Consider the following 16,003-nt stretch of genomic DNA (forward strand, 5'->3'; position numbering starts at 1 on the left):
TATGGAGAGGTGGAAGGGTAAGCTGTGACAAAGTGAGAGAGAGGCATGGACATATATATACAACCAAACGTAAGGTAGATAGGTAGTGGGAAGCAGCCGACCTGTTCTTTACTCACATCCGTCGCCCGCAGTTTCACACTCTGCTATTCTGTGGGCCTGCCCTTGGTTCAAAGCCATGGTAGAAGAACCTGGGTGCAGTACAGGGCCTTGAGGCCACCTTCTCTGGGGGTCTGGAGCTCAGGAACAGTTTAATCGTCCTACGCCCAGCTGAAGCAGGACTGGCAGTTTGTGGCCATGGTGGCGGAACGCCTCTTCCTGTGGACCCTCGTTATCTTTCTGGACGCCACGTACCACTTGCCCCCTCCGGACCCCTTTCCTTGAGGACGAGAGGGCCGAGACCGAGGTCCTCGGCCACTTGAATTGAGAGTTTGATAGTACTCTCAAGTCCTATCCCTTTCTGCATCTTAACTCCTTCACTAGGAGTCCAATCCTCTCCTCATTTCGTTTCTAGGGAGGAAGCCCAAGTGGGACTGGGCAGCTGGGGGCCTTGGGCCCACGTGAAATGAACTATCCGCTTATTTACTCTTTGGCTTCTTGAAGAAGCCCCATTGGATATTCACATCTAGGTTGGCAATGAATGGAACAAAGAACAAGAACTAGATTGTAAGCCTTCTGAGGGCAGGAACTATGGCTGTCCACTGTAATATCCCCAGCACCGAGCACAGATCCTAACCTATACAGCCGTTACCTCTGATTGAATGAATAGGGAAATTTTTTTTTCTATAAGGAAATACACTAAGTAATAGTGCTTATGACTGCATGTTGGGACTAGTGGTCATTTTTTCTTTGTTTTGACCTTTCTGTAGGTTATTGTATTTCGTAATATGTATTATCTTTAGGATTAGAAAAGGTTATTTGTAAACGGATGCATTTATAATGAGGGTAAAAAAGCACACTGTAAAAACCTCAAGTTCCAGCTTTGGTGCTCAGACTTTGGACAAGCTACTAAACTATTCTGTGCCTCAGTTTCTCCATCTGTAAAATGAAGCAAATAATAGTATCTGCTGCCTAGTCTGAGGATCATATGAGAAGATGAGAACAAAAGCATTATACAGTATACATCAGAGGTTACAAACTGGTGTGTTTTGTGTGGCCCATGTTGTTGGCCAGCAGAGTTTAAAATTTGAATTGGTTTGCTACTTTTAAAATGTGGCTATTTCACAGAGCAATTTGGATTTCTGGCTTCTCTTGAAACTTTTTAAGAACTGCAGGTTAGTTCTAAGAAGCCCAACAGGCTACGTAAGCGGTCCTAATGTCTTGAACAATGAAATGGAGGAAATCCTATATGCATGATCCAGTCACTATGAAGACTGTCTCTCATCTGTAGCAACCCTGCTTGCAAATCAAGTTAAGCAAGGCCCCATGGAGACAGAAGGACAGACAGAACTCTGGGGACAAGGCTCCATGTAGTGGGAGCCGAGGGCAGAGACTGCCACATAAAGGGCCAGCTAAGTGGATGAAAGATTGGACCCCTCTGCATTTTGACTCCCTGCAACATGCCTCATTATGACCATGCTCCCTCACCTGTTGGTGGGTGTCCCCAGGTCCTGGCATGAGTGCAGTGTGGGTCAGAGCCGGTGGGCCGGGGGCGTTCCGTGGTCAAGGTGGCCCTAGGACCCCCCACTCACCATGGAAAACTGGCTCTGTTATGACAACCTGGGGTGCTGCCATCAATACCAAGAAAGTACCCAGAATGCGGAGGACTTCCTACTCCTGCTGCTGGGCCTTGTCATTCTTGTCAGCATTGGGATCAGCTTGGCAACTATGGTCAATGATGGTTGGGGATCACCAGTAGGGGTGAAGAGGGCTGAGGGTGGGAACCAGCTGCAGCCTGCACCACCGTCTGCAGCAATGTTCTTGGCTTGGAATGGGGGTGAAGGTAGAGAGCCTGGCCTTCATTTTCACCCACCCCACCCCACCCCACGCCAGATATGGCATGGGCTCCAGAAAGCCTTAGAAAAGTCCATGTATTGGATTAATCAGAAAAGTAAGTACAGAAGACAGGTAGGGGGCAACCCGACCCTGCCATTCCCTGGGCCCTAGAAACCCAGGTCCCCAGGTTCCCAACCCTGAACTCTTCTGACAGTTGCCCTGTGCTCATGGACTCTCACCTGCCCCAGATGAAATCTCGCAGGCTTGTGAAAGTTCCCCCAAACATCCTCCAGCCAAGGCCCAAGACATCCACATGCACTGCACCCTGGACCCTGTGGAAGTGAGAATGGCCCGGCCCACTTGCTACTCTTCGTCCTCCTACCATCATCTCCGCAACTGTAGCTGCAGCTGCAGCCGCCGCCCATGTAGCCACCAGCGGAGGCCGAAGATCCGCAGACAGTTCCCCTACAGCCGCTCAGGCTTCTGTAGGCTGCATCGCAGCCACGGGATGTCACAGCTGCGGCTGATACCCTCCTTTGATTGGGAGGACCTGGACTCTTACCTGGAGGAGGAGGACGACCTTTCCTTCCCACAACCCAAGTTCCCTTGGGGGTGCTGGGGAGGGCTCTACCAGCAGATGGGCCTGCCCTCCAACATGGGCCTCTGGGGTCACCAAGGTGGGATCCTGGCCAGCCTACCACCACCCTGTCTACGTGTCGCCCGAGCTGCACCGCATGCCCAAGCGTGTGGAGACCAAGTCCGAGCTAAGTCTGCAGTCCTTCGGGGCCCCCTGCTCACCATCCCGCATCTGGGGCAACATGGACATTGACGAGTGGACCTCTTCTCCACCACTTCCCCGACGGCTGCCCCCTAACCGCTCGTGGGTCCCTGTGGTGCACAGCACTTACCCCTCAAGGGGCCATCTCCCGTATGACTCCTGGGATCAGCGGCAGCGTGGTCTGGATGCCTCTGAGCCTCCATCCGCTCTGGTGCCTCGGAGCTGCCGGCCCGAAGCCTGGCAGCCCAAATCCCCCCCAGCCCAAGGACGGAGCCTCCACAGCTGTACTCACAGCCAGACCAACCACAGCCTGCGCCCCTCCACGGGACACTTGCACTACTCCCGGGATCCCCACGAGGTGTGGCGCCGATAGCTGAATGGGCAGAGATGCTGCCTGTGCGGCACCCTCTGGCCGCCTCCGCCTCCCTCACGGTGCTGGCCGAGGCCTCTACCAGTGGGCCTCAGATCCCAGCTCAGCGCTGCTCCTCCGCCCCTTCCAGACTCTGCCAGACGTCCAGGCTACTGAGCACCCTCCACCCCAGCCCACCTTCATGCCACTCCACGGGAACCCGGGGGGAAATGCCAACTACCAGGTGTATGACAGCCTGGAGCTGAAGCAGCAAGTGCAGGAAGCCAAGCGCGGGCCAACTCGCTGCTACCTTCCACCTCGGCCTCGAGGCCCTCCCTGCATTGAAGCCAGACTGGGAAAATGAACTGGCCAGCAGCAAATGGGGGCAGGGTCGGGGGGCGGCTGGCCATGGAGAGAGGGATAAAGAGCACCAGAGTCCAGGAAACATTGGTGGTCTGTGGCTTGGAAGCACCACTCCTGCCAGCCTTGTTCCCTGCCCTTGGCTTCCTGCAATAAGAAGCCAGTGTCCCCTTCTGGGCCTGAGGGTCCCCTTGGTTTAGTGGCCACAGTCCTGCCAGCAGGCCCCTCCTGGTCCGATACCATGCACTAAGTAGACCTGCAGCTGCAGACTCCAAACCACTGGTCTCTGGGCACCTCCTCTTTGTCTCAGTTGTCCCTGTTGACAAAGAGGTTCATACAAGAAGCTGCTTCCAAACTGGGAGGTTCCACATCTGGGCCGGTCCAGCTCCACGCCCAGTGAAGGGCATGAAGAAGGCTGAGGATCTGGACTCCAACCAGTCCTTCCGCAGGGCTCTGAGGCCAAGGTCTTAATAGTCTCAGGAGGGGCCAAGAGTTGGAATGTGTCATTTGAACAAGTGAGTCAGCGGGCGGTGAGCGAATGTTTCACCGCTCGAGGGGAGGAATGCCAGCCTCCGGGCCCTGTTTGACCAGGCTCAGCTTACCTGACCCTGGTAACCAGGGAATGCCACGCTGGTCCCTGCTTTTCATCCCCCTGCCTCACTGTGACACCACCCCTTGCCCCATTATGACTCACTCTGGCTCCCAGTATATATATGGAGGCCAAGGGACTCAGGCAGTCCTGGGACCCCCGGCCATGGATGAGCGAACCCATTAACTACCCCAGCCGTGCTCTGGCACCACCCCCAGGAAATGGCAGGACTTAAGAGACTCAATTCTTCTGATCTTGGTCAGCTTCATCTTGCTCAACGTGGGGATCAAAGTGGTGACTCGGGTGAGGGCAGGATCTTGGCAGTGGGGTTGGGGGAGACCTGGGATCTTGAAGGGGCTGACATGGGAGGGCTGCTGCGGTGTGGCCAGACAAGGGTTGGATTTCAGGGCTCACCCTGATCCCGAATTCCCCCCTCCCTTGCTTCCCTCAGCTCCGGATGCATCTGAAGAGATTCTTGCGGGCAGGTTTCAACCGTATTTTCCCCAAAGGTAAGTGGGCGCCAGTGTGGGCTCAGGGGATGTGGGCCTGTCCCCTTTCTTCAATCCCTGTCTTGATTCTCAGCCCCACAGGAACCCAGGCCCTGTCCCATCTCGCCTTTCCCCACAGACAAGGAAGCCAGCTGTGTAGGCAGCCATCGCATGTGCATGCGCTGCTCCGTGGATCCCAAGCATATGTGCTCAAGAGTTTCTCCCCACTTCCAGCATCGCCCAAGCTTCGTGCACAGGCACCCAAACCAACTTGACCCCTGGATACCAGAAACAGATGATGAGATGGCTTCTAAGAGCTGCTGGATGTCGCCTCAGTGTGGACGGGCTTGGGCTTCCACGGAGGCTCTACAGGGACTGTGAAAGGAGGGTGTAGTTCGAGCTGGGGAGCACCCTCCGTTCACAGCCTTAAAGTCCCAAGCCACCTTTAACTCCAGGTGAGAGACATCTTCCAAGCTCCGCAGGAGAAGCAAGGTGGACGTGGTTCCACTCTGCCTGCCCCAAGAGAGCAAGACTAAGACCCCAGACTATGACTCAGCCCAGGCCCCAGCCCGGGCCCAGACCTGCCCCCCAGTTCAGCTCCCTGCACATTCTCCTGCCAAGGCCCAGACCTTCTCCTACAAGCACCCCTCTGTGCACGCCCCACCTCAGGCCCAGACTTGCTCCACATTCCACCTCCCTGAGCACACTACCCCCCAGGCCCAGACCCCCTCACCAGCCCTCAACCCTGAGCACAGCCCTGCCCAGGTCCATGGCCCGGAGCATACCTCAGCCCATACCCAAGCCCAGGCCCAAGCCCGGGCCCCCTCACATGCCTCAGCCCAATTCCTGGGCCACACTTCTCTCTGCACCCTGACCCATGCTCATCTGACCTATACCCATGCCAACACTCTGGTCCCTCCCCCAACTTCTGCCCCTGCTACTACTCCTGCCCTAGCCCCTACACCAGCCCCTGTCCCGATCTCTGCCACAACCTCTGTCCCAGCACTGGTCATGGCCCTGACGACCACTCCAGTCCCTTCCACCACCCGTACCCCCATCCTAGATTCTATTCTCTCTACCTTGTCTACCTTCGACCAAGGCCTCTCCTCTGGCCATGTGGTCTACTATGCCCGCAGCATGAAGCAGAACTTATTCCATGTGTGTCCCCCTCAGAACTCTGGGTACTCCAGAAATGACTTGGGTACCCTCTCCAGGCCCCAAGAGGGGCATGGTCTGGTGAGCTCTGTTACAGCTGAGCAAACACTGAAGCAATGTAGTGGGGACAGTGCCAAGCCCTCCACAGGGTCCATACTGGGTTACGTGGAGTTGGGGAATATGGAATGGAAGATCCCAAATGATGCCAAAGACAAATTTGTACAGTCCAAGACCTTCGCTCACCGTAGCTCCCATCCTTGCCAGTCTGAGAAGAGAAACACGGATCCCCAGACTCCAGTCTACCCCAAATTCCAGGTGTACTCCAAGGATGCTGCACCTTCTCAACCTTGCTTCCGTTCTCCGACCAGTGCCCAGAGCTCACCATGCACCATGCCTCCACCATGCACTCTTTCTCTGCCTCTTGTTTTCCCAGATCCTTTGTCCTTCATCAACACAGCAACCACCAGAAGCCCTCCACCTTAATACAAACCCCCACCTTTCCCCCAACCTCCAAGTCTCCTCAGTCTGTCCTCTCTCCCCAGGGCCCCATCCCTCCCCAGTTATCCACCACTTCCCAAACCCCAAACCAGCCCCAACCCCCAGAACTTCATGAGAGTCTAGGTCTCAACCAATGCTCTGTCCTCCAAAGGACCCCAGGCCTTACCGGAGACACAGGCCTCCCCAAGAACCCAGGCCTTGCTCAAGATCCAGGCCTCCACGAACTTCGAGGCCTTACCGCAGACCCTTACCTCTGCAAGAATCCAAGCCTTTCCCAAGACTCTGACCTTCAGAAGAATCCAGTCATTACCCAAGATTCTTGGCCACAGAAGAGTCCATGCCATGCCCAAGACTCTGCAGTCAACAGGAGCTCAGTCCTTTGCCAGGAGTCTGATCTCCATAAGAGCCCAGGTCTTGTGCAAACCGCTCACCTCCATAAGGGCTCAAGCCTTACCCGAGACTCCAGAGACTACAAGAATCCAGGCCTGACCCAAGATTCTGGAGTCTGCAGGAGCCAAGGCCTTACTCAAGATTCTGACCTCCATACGAATCCTGGCCTTACCCAAGATGCTGGAATTTACAGGAGCTCAGAACATACCCATGACCCTAACTTCCACAAAGACTCAGGAATTAATCGAGATCCTGGCCCCCATAAGAGTCCAGCCCTTACTCAAGACTCTGGCTTATCCAAGAGACGAGGCCTCCATAACAACTCAGGCCTCCACAAGAACCCTCTAGGAACTGACTCTGTCCAAGTTTGGGGCCCACGTCAGACCCAAAAGTCATTTATATCTGAGACAGTTCCTCGAAAGGAGGATGCAGGGCAGCACATACCATGGACTTCTGTCCCAGCCAGTCACAACTCCTGCTCTGCCAAGGCTCAGGGGCCCTACAATGACCTGCTAACCTCCTCGCAGCGAACAGGCAGCCAAGCCTGGGTGTACCACCCGATACCGTTCCCCCAGCCTGCCAGAACTATGGCCAGATGTCTACACCTCCCAAAACCAGCAGGCACCCGGCTAGGGCATGTGGTCTTTGATTCCCGCCAGAGACAGCAGACAGGGACAAGTGCGAAGCTCTCTCTAGGGCGTGTGGTCTTTGACGCCCGCCAGAGACAGCAGACAGGGACAAGTGCGAAGCTCTCTCTAGGGCGTGTGGTCTTTGACGCCCGCCAGAGACAGCAGACGGGGACAAGTGAGAAGCTCTCTCTAGGGCGTGTGGTCTTTGACGCCCGCCAGAGACAGCAGACAGGGACAAGTGTGAAGCTCTCTCTAGGGCGTGTGGTCTTTGATGCCCGCCAGAGACAGCAGACAGGGACAAGTGCGAAGCTCTGTCTCCCAGGCGCCTTCATAGGGCGACATCCAACTGCCGGAGTCCAGCTCCAGCGAGTCAAGGGATACCCGAGGGATAGATAGCGTCGGCGAAGGAAATAAATCTATTACACTTCTTAAAGTATCAGCATTGCATGTTTCTCTCTCTTCTTTATTGTTTACAATCACAGGTTTATATATTGTAGTTGATTACATTACCAGGTATGTGACCAAACAATCTTAGCACAATCAAACCTCAAAATGTTCTCTAAAGATTTTTTTTTTAAATATGCCCTAGTTTCTAGATGTCCTATTAAAATATTTCCCAAGTTCCCATTAATCACAGGTTATTTCTTAGTAACCAAGCCAAGCAGTTATATGATTATTTTAATTGTAAAAGTTGAAGCTACTTGTTCCTATTTCTCTTCTTGCATGGGCAACCTTTTACAATGGTTCCACGAAAATATTTACAATGTACCCTGCATGCCCTTTCTCGTTGTTTCCTTCAACTGAGACAGTGCTTTCTCCCTATCCTAGCAACTAATTCTGCTCTAGGCATTTGCTTTTCTATAATTAATCTTCCTTTATAATAGAACCATAAATTTCCTATGTCATCAGGAACTCCAGCCCATGGCCATAACTCCATACTAGAGGGTGTTTTTCATAAAAATATCCCTTTAGTTCCAGGCTCTTAATTCTTTACCCATTTCCCCGGGTCTTTAGTGGGTACTTCCCATTCTGTGGTAGTTTCAGGAGGGGGAGTCCTAGAGGAATTTTTCTTTCACGTGGAGCAACATCCCCCCAAAATTGCCCCTATATTTAAATTTATTATCATAAAACATAACAACAGAGCTGTAGTCCACCTTCCTGGCACGGCGCTGCCTTGCAGTTTCGCCTTCCGTTGCTTCATGACTTTGTCATGGTGCAGTGGCTCCAGGATGGCTTCCAACATCCAACAACTCACCGGAGACCATCAAGGAGTGGGGATATCAGTGTGTGGTGAGAAACATAGAAAAAGAGGGGACAGGTAAGCATGAGGAATAAAGAGACAAGAGAAGTGTTCTGTGGACTTTGGAGGACATCCAACCCAGCCCCATCCCACAGGGCCTGATGAGGACCGAAACTATCCCTGCTTTCCCTCCATCGCTCTCTAGCTAAATCCGTTATCCCCAAGGCCCTAGAGCTGCACTGTCAATTACAGTAGCCACTAGCCAAAGGCCTATTAGAATGTAAATTACTTAAAATTAAGGAAAATTAATTCTATTAAAAATTAAGTTAAAAAGTTAAAACTTCTCTTCCTCAGGGAACAGAATTTCCCTGACATCCAATTCTGTTCCCTGGCAGTCCAGTTGTTGGGACGTGGCGCTTTCACTGATGTGGCGGTGGTTCAATCCCTGGTCAGGGAATTCAGACCCCGCAAGCTTCATGGCTTGGCCAGAAAAAAAAAAAAGAAATTCTCTTCCTCAGTGCCATGATCTTCTAAGTGCTCAGTAGCCACATGGAGCTAGTGGCTACCGCATTGGACGGCACAGATTTAGAACATTTCCATCATCATGAAAAATGCTATTGGAGAGCAGTGCTTTAGAGCTTAGAGCAATTTTCCTTTCCCTGTCACCCACCCCCAGCATCTTAAAGCTCCCCCAGAGCGCAGAGAACTTAGTTCTTTTTAGGGTGGCTCAGAAGCCACCCTCTGGGGAGGAGGTAAGATGTAGGGATGGGCACCCAATGCCTGATTTCCCCAGCCTGTGAGAAAGAGCCCAGGCTTCAGTTTTCCTCATCTGGTCTCTTGGGTCACGACCAGATGTATGCAAACTTGCCTCCCCCATTCTGGGCTGTGTTTGGGGCTCTTGATCTGATTTACATTTTAATGGGATCAATGTGGCTGCTCTGTTGAGAACAGTCAGCAGGGGGGGCAAAGGATGAAGCAAAGAGGAGGCCTTTGTAATAACTCAGATCTGAGGTAATGGTGGCTTGTACCAGGATGGTAGTGGTAGATGGGATAGGTCATCAGTTTCAGGATATATGTTGAAGGTAGAGCCAATAGGGTTTGGTATGGATTGGATATGGGATGAGAGAGAGGAGAGCTGAGAATGACTCCAAGGGATTTGGCCTGAGCCACAGGAAAGATCGAGTTGTCATTTATGACCTGAGGAAGACTGTGTGGGGAGTCGGTGGTGAGGGAATTAAGTTTTGGACATGTTAAGTTCGAGATGTCTATTGGACACCCAAATGGAGAGGTTAAGTAGGCAGGTGGATACAAGTGTGGAATTTAGGGGAATCAGTCCAGGTTGGAGGTATAAATGTAGGAGTTATTTGCATGCAGTTGGCCCTTCCAAAAGCCTGTCCTTGAGTGGGCTGGAAACACGGTCACTGATTATGCCAGGGAGATTGCTTTCTGGCAAAGCCTAATCCTTCCGCCTTCCCCTCTGTCCCCCAAGTAGAGCAGATGGGGCTCTCGATCTTTGCCCTGCTGACCCTTACTGTGTTCCTGCTGCTGCTGGCAGACAAAGTGCCTGAGACCTCCCTGTCTGTCCCCGTCATCATCAAATACCTCATGTTTACCATGGTCCTCGTCACCTTCTCAGTCATCCTTAACATCGTAGTCCTCAACCTGCACCATCGCTCACCCCACACCCACCAAATGCCCCTTTGGGTCCGTCAGGTAAGAAGATCTCCTCTCCAACCTGTGTTAACTCTCAATCCCAGTATTTGGCTTTTTGTCCAGGTATCGCTCCTCACTCCCACCAACTTTCAACCTTCCCTTTCACAGACCTGAGGGAGAACTACAACTCCTGGTAGAGTGTCAAAGTGCCAAGGTCTTTGGGTGTTGAAATGTTGCCCAATTAATTTTATCTTCCCATCATTAACATTGCGTAGATCCCAGACTCTCTTCATCAATACTGCCCATCGTGGGTCCCAAGGAAGCATTCTCAGGGTTAGGTACTATCAGGGTGGAAGCCCTCAGAACTTTTCTTTCCAGTCAGGATGCCTCCTAACCCCCTTAAGGACTCTTGGGCTGTGTAGTTGCATTTCATCTGTGGGATGCATACACGCATGCGCAGGAATGGGCACGTGCCGTGGGGGTGGTTGGCGGCTTCCCTTCTGGTCTGAAAGCATAAGAGCCCCCTCCAACACGCCTCTTCTTCTACTCTGCAGATCTTTATCCACAAACTCCCTCCGTATCTGGGTCTGAAGAGACCCAAACCTGAGAGAGACCAGATACCGGAGCCACCTCCTATACCTCTCAGGGATTCTCCAGGAAGTGGCTGGGGTCGGGGAACAGATGAATATTTCATCCGCAAGCCACCACATGATTTTCTCTTCCCCAAACCCAACAGGTAGTATCTACTCCCCATGGCCCACGTAGAAGGGAGAGGGCGAACTACAGTTCCCAGAAGACTGTGCGGAGGCAGGCGTCCTAAGCTCTCAGAGGATGTCGTGGTTGAGCATCATGGGAGTTGTAGTCCCCCTTCTGTTGCCCACTGTGCGGGGAGGTGGAAACTAAAGCGTAAGGGAATAGGAGGAATTGCGGAAGGCTAGAGAGGTCGCCGCTGTTGAAGAGAACCTGAAGGGCTCTCTCACGTTTGGAAACCTGGATGGGCGTTGGAGGAGGGAGTTGGGGCGGGGCCTAGAGCACCCACGCAGGCCGTCTTTGTGCCCCGGTCGTGGCCAAACAGACTCGCCTCTTCCACGTTCCAGCCTGAACTGTCTGCCCCGGACCTGCGGCCATTTATCGATGGTCCAAGCCGGGCTGTGTGCCTGCCTCCCGACCTACGGGAGGTCGTTTCTTCAATCAGCTACACCGCTCAACAGCTGCGGGAACAGGAGGACCACGAAGCTGTGACTCCAAAGAGGGTGGGCTAAGGCAAGGCCTGGGTGGCCTTGGCTCCACCGGCAAACTTAGGCTCCGCCCCCAGAACTCGATTTTTTTTTTCTGATTGGAAGTTTGCCTCACTTGGTCCCGCCCCCTGGCTTCCCACTTGTTCTTTACTCACATCCGTCGCCCGCAGTTTCGCTCTCTGCTATTCTGCGGTCCCGCCCTTGTCTCAAAGCTGTGGTATTAGGACCTGGGTGCGGTACAGGGCCTTGAGGCCGCCTTCCCTGGTTGTCTGGAGCCCAGGAACAGTTTAATCTTCCTACCCCCAGTTGAAGGAGGACTGGCAGTTTGTGGCCATGGTGGTGGACCGCCTCTTCCTGTGGACCCTCGTCATCTTTCTGGACGCCACGTACCACTTGCCCCCTCCCGACCCCTTTCCTTGAGGACGAGAGGGCCGAGACCGAGGTCCTCGGCCACTTGAATTGAGAGTTTGATAGTACTCTCAAGTCCTATCCCTTTCTGCATCTTAACTCCTTCACTAGGAGTCCAATCCTCTCCTCGTTTCGTTTCTAGGGAGGAAGCCCAAGTGGGACTGGGCAGCAGGGGGCCTTGGGCCCACCTGACATGCACTATCCGCTTATTTACTCTTTGGCTTCTTGAAGAAGCCCCGTTGGATATTCACATCTAGGTTGGCAATGAATGGAACAAAGAACAAGAACTAGATTGTAAGCCTTCTGAGGGCAGGAACTATGGCTGTTCACTGTAATATCCCCAGCACCTAGCACAGATCCTAACCTATACAGCCGGTACCTCTGATTGAATGAATAGGGAAATTATTTTTTCTGTAAAGAAATACACTAAGTAATAGTGCTTATGTTGGCATGTTGGGACTAGTGGTCGTTTTTTCTTTGTTTTGACCTTTCTGTACTTTACTGTATTTTGTAATATGTATTATCTTTAGGATAAGAAAAGGTTCTTTCTAAAAGGATGCATTTGTAATGAGGATAAAAAAGCACACTGTAAAAACCTCAAGTTCCAGCTGTGATGCTCAAACTTTGGACAAGCTACTAAACTGCTCTGTGCCTCAGTTTCTCCATCTGTAAAATGAAGCGAATAATAGTATCTGCTGCCTAGTCTGAGGATCATATGAGAAGATGAGAACAAAAGCATTATACAGTATACATCAGAGGTTACAAACTGGTGTGTTTTGTGTGGCCCATGTTGTTGGCCAGCAGAGTTTAAAAGTTGAATTGGTTTGCTACTTTTAAAATGTGGCTATTTCACAGAGCAATTTGGATTTCTGGCTTCTCTTGAAACTTTTAAAGAACTGCAGGCTAGTTCTAAGAAGCCCAACAGGCTACGTAAGTGGTCCTAATGTCTTGAACAATGAAATGGAGGAAATCCTATATGCATGATCCAGTCACTATGAAGACTGTCTCTCATCTGTAGCAACCCTGCTTGCAAATCAAGTTAAGCAAGGCCCCATGGAGACAGAAGGACAGACTGAACTCTGGGGACTAGGCTCCATGTAGTGGGAGCCGAGGGCAGAGACGGCCACCTAAAGGACCAGCTGAGTGGATGAAAGATTGGACAACTCCGCATTGTGACTCCCTGCAATGGGCCTCATTATGACCATGCTCCCTCACCTGTTGGTGGGTGTCCCCAGGTCCTGGCATGAGTGCAGTGTGGGTCAGGGCCGGTGGGGTTGAGGGGGGTGGGGCGTCCCACGGCTCAGGCGGCCCTAGGACCCGCCCACCATGGAACACCAGCTCTGGTATGACAACCTGGGGTGCTGCCATCAATACCAAGAAAGTACCCAGAATGCGGAGGACTTCCTAATCCTGTTGCTGGGCCTTGTCATTCTTGTCAGCTTTGGGATCAGCATGGCAACTATGGTCAGCGATGGTTGGGGATCACCAATAGGGGTTAAGATGGCTGAGGGTGGGAACCAGCTGCAGCCTGCACCTCCGTCTGCAGGAACGGTCTTGGCTGGGAGTGGTGGTGAGGGTAGAGAGCCTGGCCTTCATTTTCACCCACCCCACACCAGATATGGCATGGGCTCCAGAATGCCTTAGACAAGACCATGTATTGTATTATTCAGAAAAGTAACTATAGAAGACAGCTAGGGGGCACCCCGCCTCGCCAGTCCCAGGGCCCTAGAAACCCAGGCTCCCAGGTTCCCAACCCTGAAATCTTCTGACAGTTGCCCTGCCCTCACGGACTCTCGCCTCCCACAGATGAAATCTCACAGGCTTGTGAAAGTTCCTCCAAACATCCTCCAGCCAAGGCCCAAGACATCCACATCCACTGCACCCTGGACCCTGTGGAAGTGAGAATGGCCCGGCCCACTTGCTACTCCTCGTCCTCCTACCACCATCTCCGCAACCGTAGCCGCAGCTGCAGCCGCCACCCCTGAAGCCACCAGGGGAGGCCCAAGAATTTAGAAAATTCCCCTCCAGCTGCTCAGGCTTCCGTAGGCCGCATCGCCTCCACGGGATGTCACAGCTGCCTCCGATGCCCCCCTTTAACTGGGAGGACCCGGACTCCTACCTGGAGGAGGAGGACCAACTTTCCTTCCCACAACCCAAGTACCCGTGGGGGTGCTGGGGAGGGCTCTACCGGCAGATGGGTCTGCCCTCCAACGTGGGCCTCTGGGGTCGACAGGGTGGGATCCTGGCCATCCAGCCACCAGCCTGTCTCTACCTGTCGCCCGAGCTGCACCGCATGTCCAAGCGTGTGGAGGCCAAGTCTGAGCTAGGGCTGCAGTCCTTCGGGGCCCCTTGCTCGCCATCCCGCATCTGGGGCAATGTGGATGCTGACCAGTGGACCTCGTCTCCATCACTTACCCGACGGCTGCCCCCTAAGAGCTCGTGGGTCCCTGGGGTCACAGAACTTACCCCTCAGGGGGCCATCTCCCGTATGACTCCTGGGATCAGCGGCGGCGTGGTCTGGAGGGTTCTGAGCCTCCATCAGCTCTGGTGCCTCAGAGCTACAGGCCCGAAGCATGGCAGCGCAACTCCCCACCGGCCCACGGACGGAGCCTCCACAGCTGTGCTCACAGCCAGCCCAACCACAGCCCGCACCACTCCACGGGACACTTGAACTACTCCCGGGATCCCCACGAGGTGCGGCGCTGGGCGGCCGAATGGGCAGAGATGCTGCCTGTGCGGCACCCTCTGGCCGCCTCCGCCTCCCTCACGGTGCTGGCCGAGGCCTCTACCAGTGGGCCTCGGATCCCAGCTCAGCGCTGCTCCTCCACCCCTCCCAGACTCTGCCCGACGTCCAGGCTACCGAACGCCCTCCACCCACGCCCACCTTCATGCCACTCAGCCGGAACCCAGGGGGAAATGCCAACTACCAGGTGTATGACAGCCTGGAGTTGAAGCGGCAAGTGCAGGAAGCCAAGCGCGGGCCAACTCGCTGCTACCTTCCACCTCGGCCTCGAGGCCCTCTCTGCACGGAAGCCAGACTGGGAAAATGAACTGGCCAGCAGCTAATGGGGGCGGGTGGGGAGCGGCAGGGCATGGAGAGAGGAATAAAGAGCGCCATGGTCCAGAAAACATTGGCGGTCTGTGGCTTGGAAGCGCCACTCCTTCTGCCAGCTTGGGTCCCTGCCTTTGGCTTCCTGCAATAAGAAGCCAGTGTCCCCTTCTGGGCCTGAGGGTCCCGTTGGTTTAGTGGCCACAGTCCTGCCAGCAGGCCCCTCCTGGTCTGATACCATGCACTAAGTAGATCTGCAGCTGCAGTCTCCAAACCACTGGTCTCTTGGCACCTCCTCTGTGTCTCAGCTGTCCCTGTCCCCAAAGAGCCTCATACAAGAAGCTGCTTCCAAACTGGGAGGTTCCACATCTGGGCAGGTCCAGCTCCACAGCCAGTGAAGGGCATGAAGAAGGCTGAGGCTCTGGACTCCAGCCAGGCCTTCCGCAGGGCTCTGAGGCCAAGGTCTTTCTAGTCTCAGGAGGGGCCAAGAGATGGAACGTGACATTTGAACAAGTGAGTCAGTGGGCGGTGAGCGAATGTTTGACAGCTCGAGGGGAGGTGTGCCGGCCTCCGGGCCCTGTTTGGCTGTCCAGGCTCAGCTTACCTCACCCGGGGAACCATGGAATGCCACGCCTGGCCCTCCTTTTCATCCCCCTCCCTCACTGTGACGCCACCACCTGCCCCATTATGACCCAGTCTGTCTCCCAGTCTATATATATGGAGGCCAGCGGACTCAGGCAGTCCTGGGACCCCCGGCCATGGCTGAGCAAACCCATTACCTAGCCGAGGCGTGCTCTGGCACCACACCCAGGAAATGCCAAGACCTAGGAGACTCAATTCTTCTGATCCTGGTCAGCATCATCTTGCTCAATGTGTGGATGAACGTGGTGAATCTGGTGAGGGCAGGATCTGGGCAGTGTGGTTGGGGGAGTCCTGGGGTCTAGAAGGGGCTGAGATGGGATGGCTGCTGTAGTGTGGCCGAACAAGGGTTGGATTTCAGGGCTCACCCTGATCCCAAACTCCACGCTCCCTTGCTTCCCTCAGCTCTGGATGCATCTGAAGAGATTCTTGCGGGCAGGTTTCAACCATATTTTCCCCAAAGGTAAGTGGGCGCCAGTGTGGGCTCAGGGGATGTGGGCCTGTCCCCTTTCTTCTATCCCTGCCTTGATTCTCAGCCCCTCAAGAACCCAGGCCCTGTCCCATCTCGCCTTTCCCTGCAGACAAGCAAGCCAGCTGTGTAGGCAGTC

At 53.9% G+C, this 16,003-nt stretch overlaps 2 protein-coding genes and 1 pseudogene across 3 annotated transcripts in view; 2 read left to right on the forward strand and 1 right to left on the reverse strand.

Annotated features, from left to right (window-relative positions):
* The window catches only part of LOC307067901 (RAD52 motif-containing protein 1-like), a gene marked incomplete at both ends in the record, with an annotated part of 661,371 nt that overhangs the window by 391,036 nt on the left and 254,332 nt on the right, over positions 1–16,003 (reverse strand). The gene's annotated exons all lie outside the window — the stretch shown is intronic.
* On the forward strand, positions 9,906–11,719 carry LOC307068467 (acetylcholine receptor subunit beta-like; the record flags this gene model as incomplete). Its single annotated transcript, XM_079726342.1, has 4 exons — positions 9,906–10,121; positions 10,616–10,797; positions 11,137–11,299; positions 11,606–11,719. The coding sequence occupies 4 exons, from the start codon at positions 9,906–9,908 to the stop codon at positions 11,717–11,719; spliced, it is 675 nt and encodes a 224-aa protein (XP_079582468.1).
* LOC307067381 (uncharacterized protein SPEM2-like) lies at positions 13,031–15,997 on the forward strand (annotated as a pseudogene). The gene is made up of 5 exons: positions 13,031–13,171; positions 13,324–13,381; positions 13,514–14,782; positions 15,568–15,652; positions 15,977–15,997. The product of its transcript is annotated as an uncharacterized protein SPEM2-like (transcript).

This window comes from Hyperoodon ampullatus (assembly GCF_949752795.1).
Source record: "Hyperoodon ampullatus genome assembly, chromosome: 19".
In the NCBI taxonomy this organism is placed as follows: Eukaryota; Metazoa; Chordata; class Mammalia; order Artiodactyla; family Ziphiidae; genus Hyperoodon; species Hyperoodon ampullatus.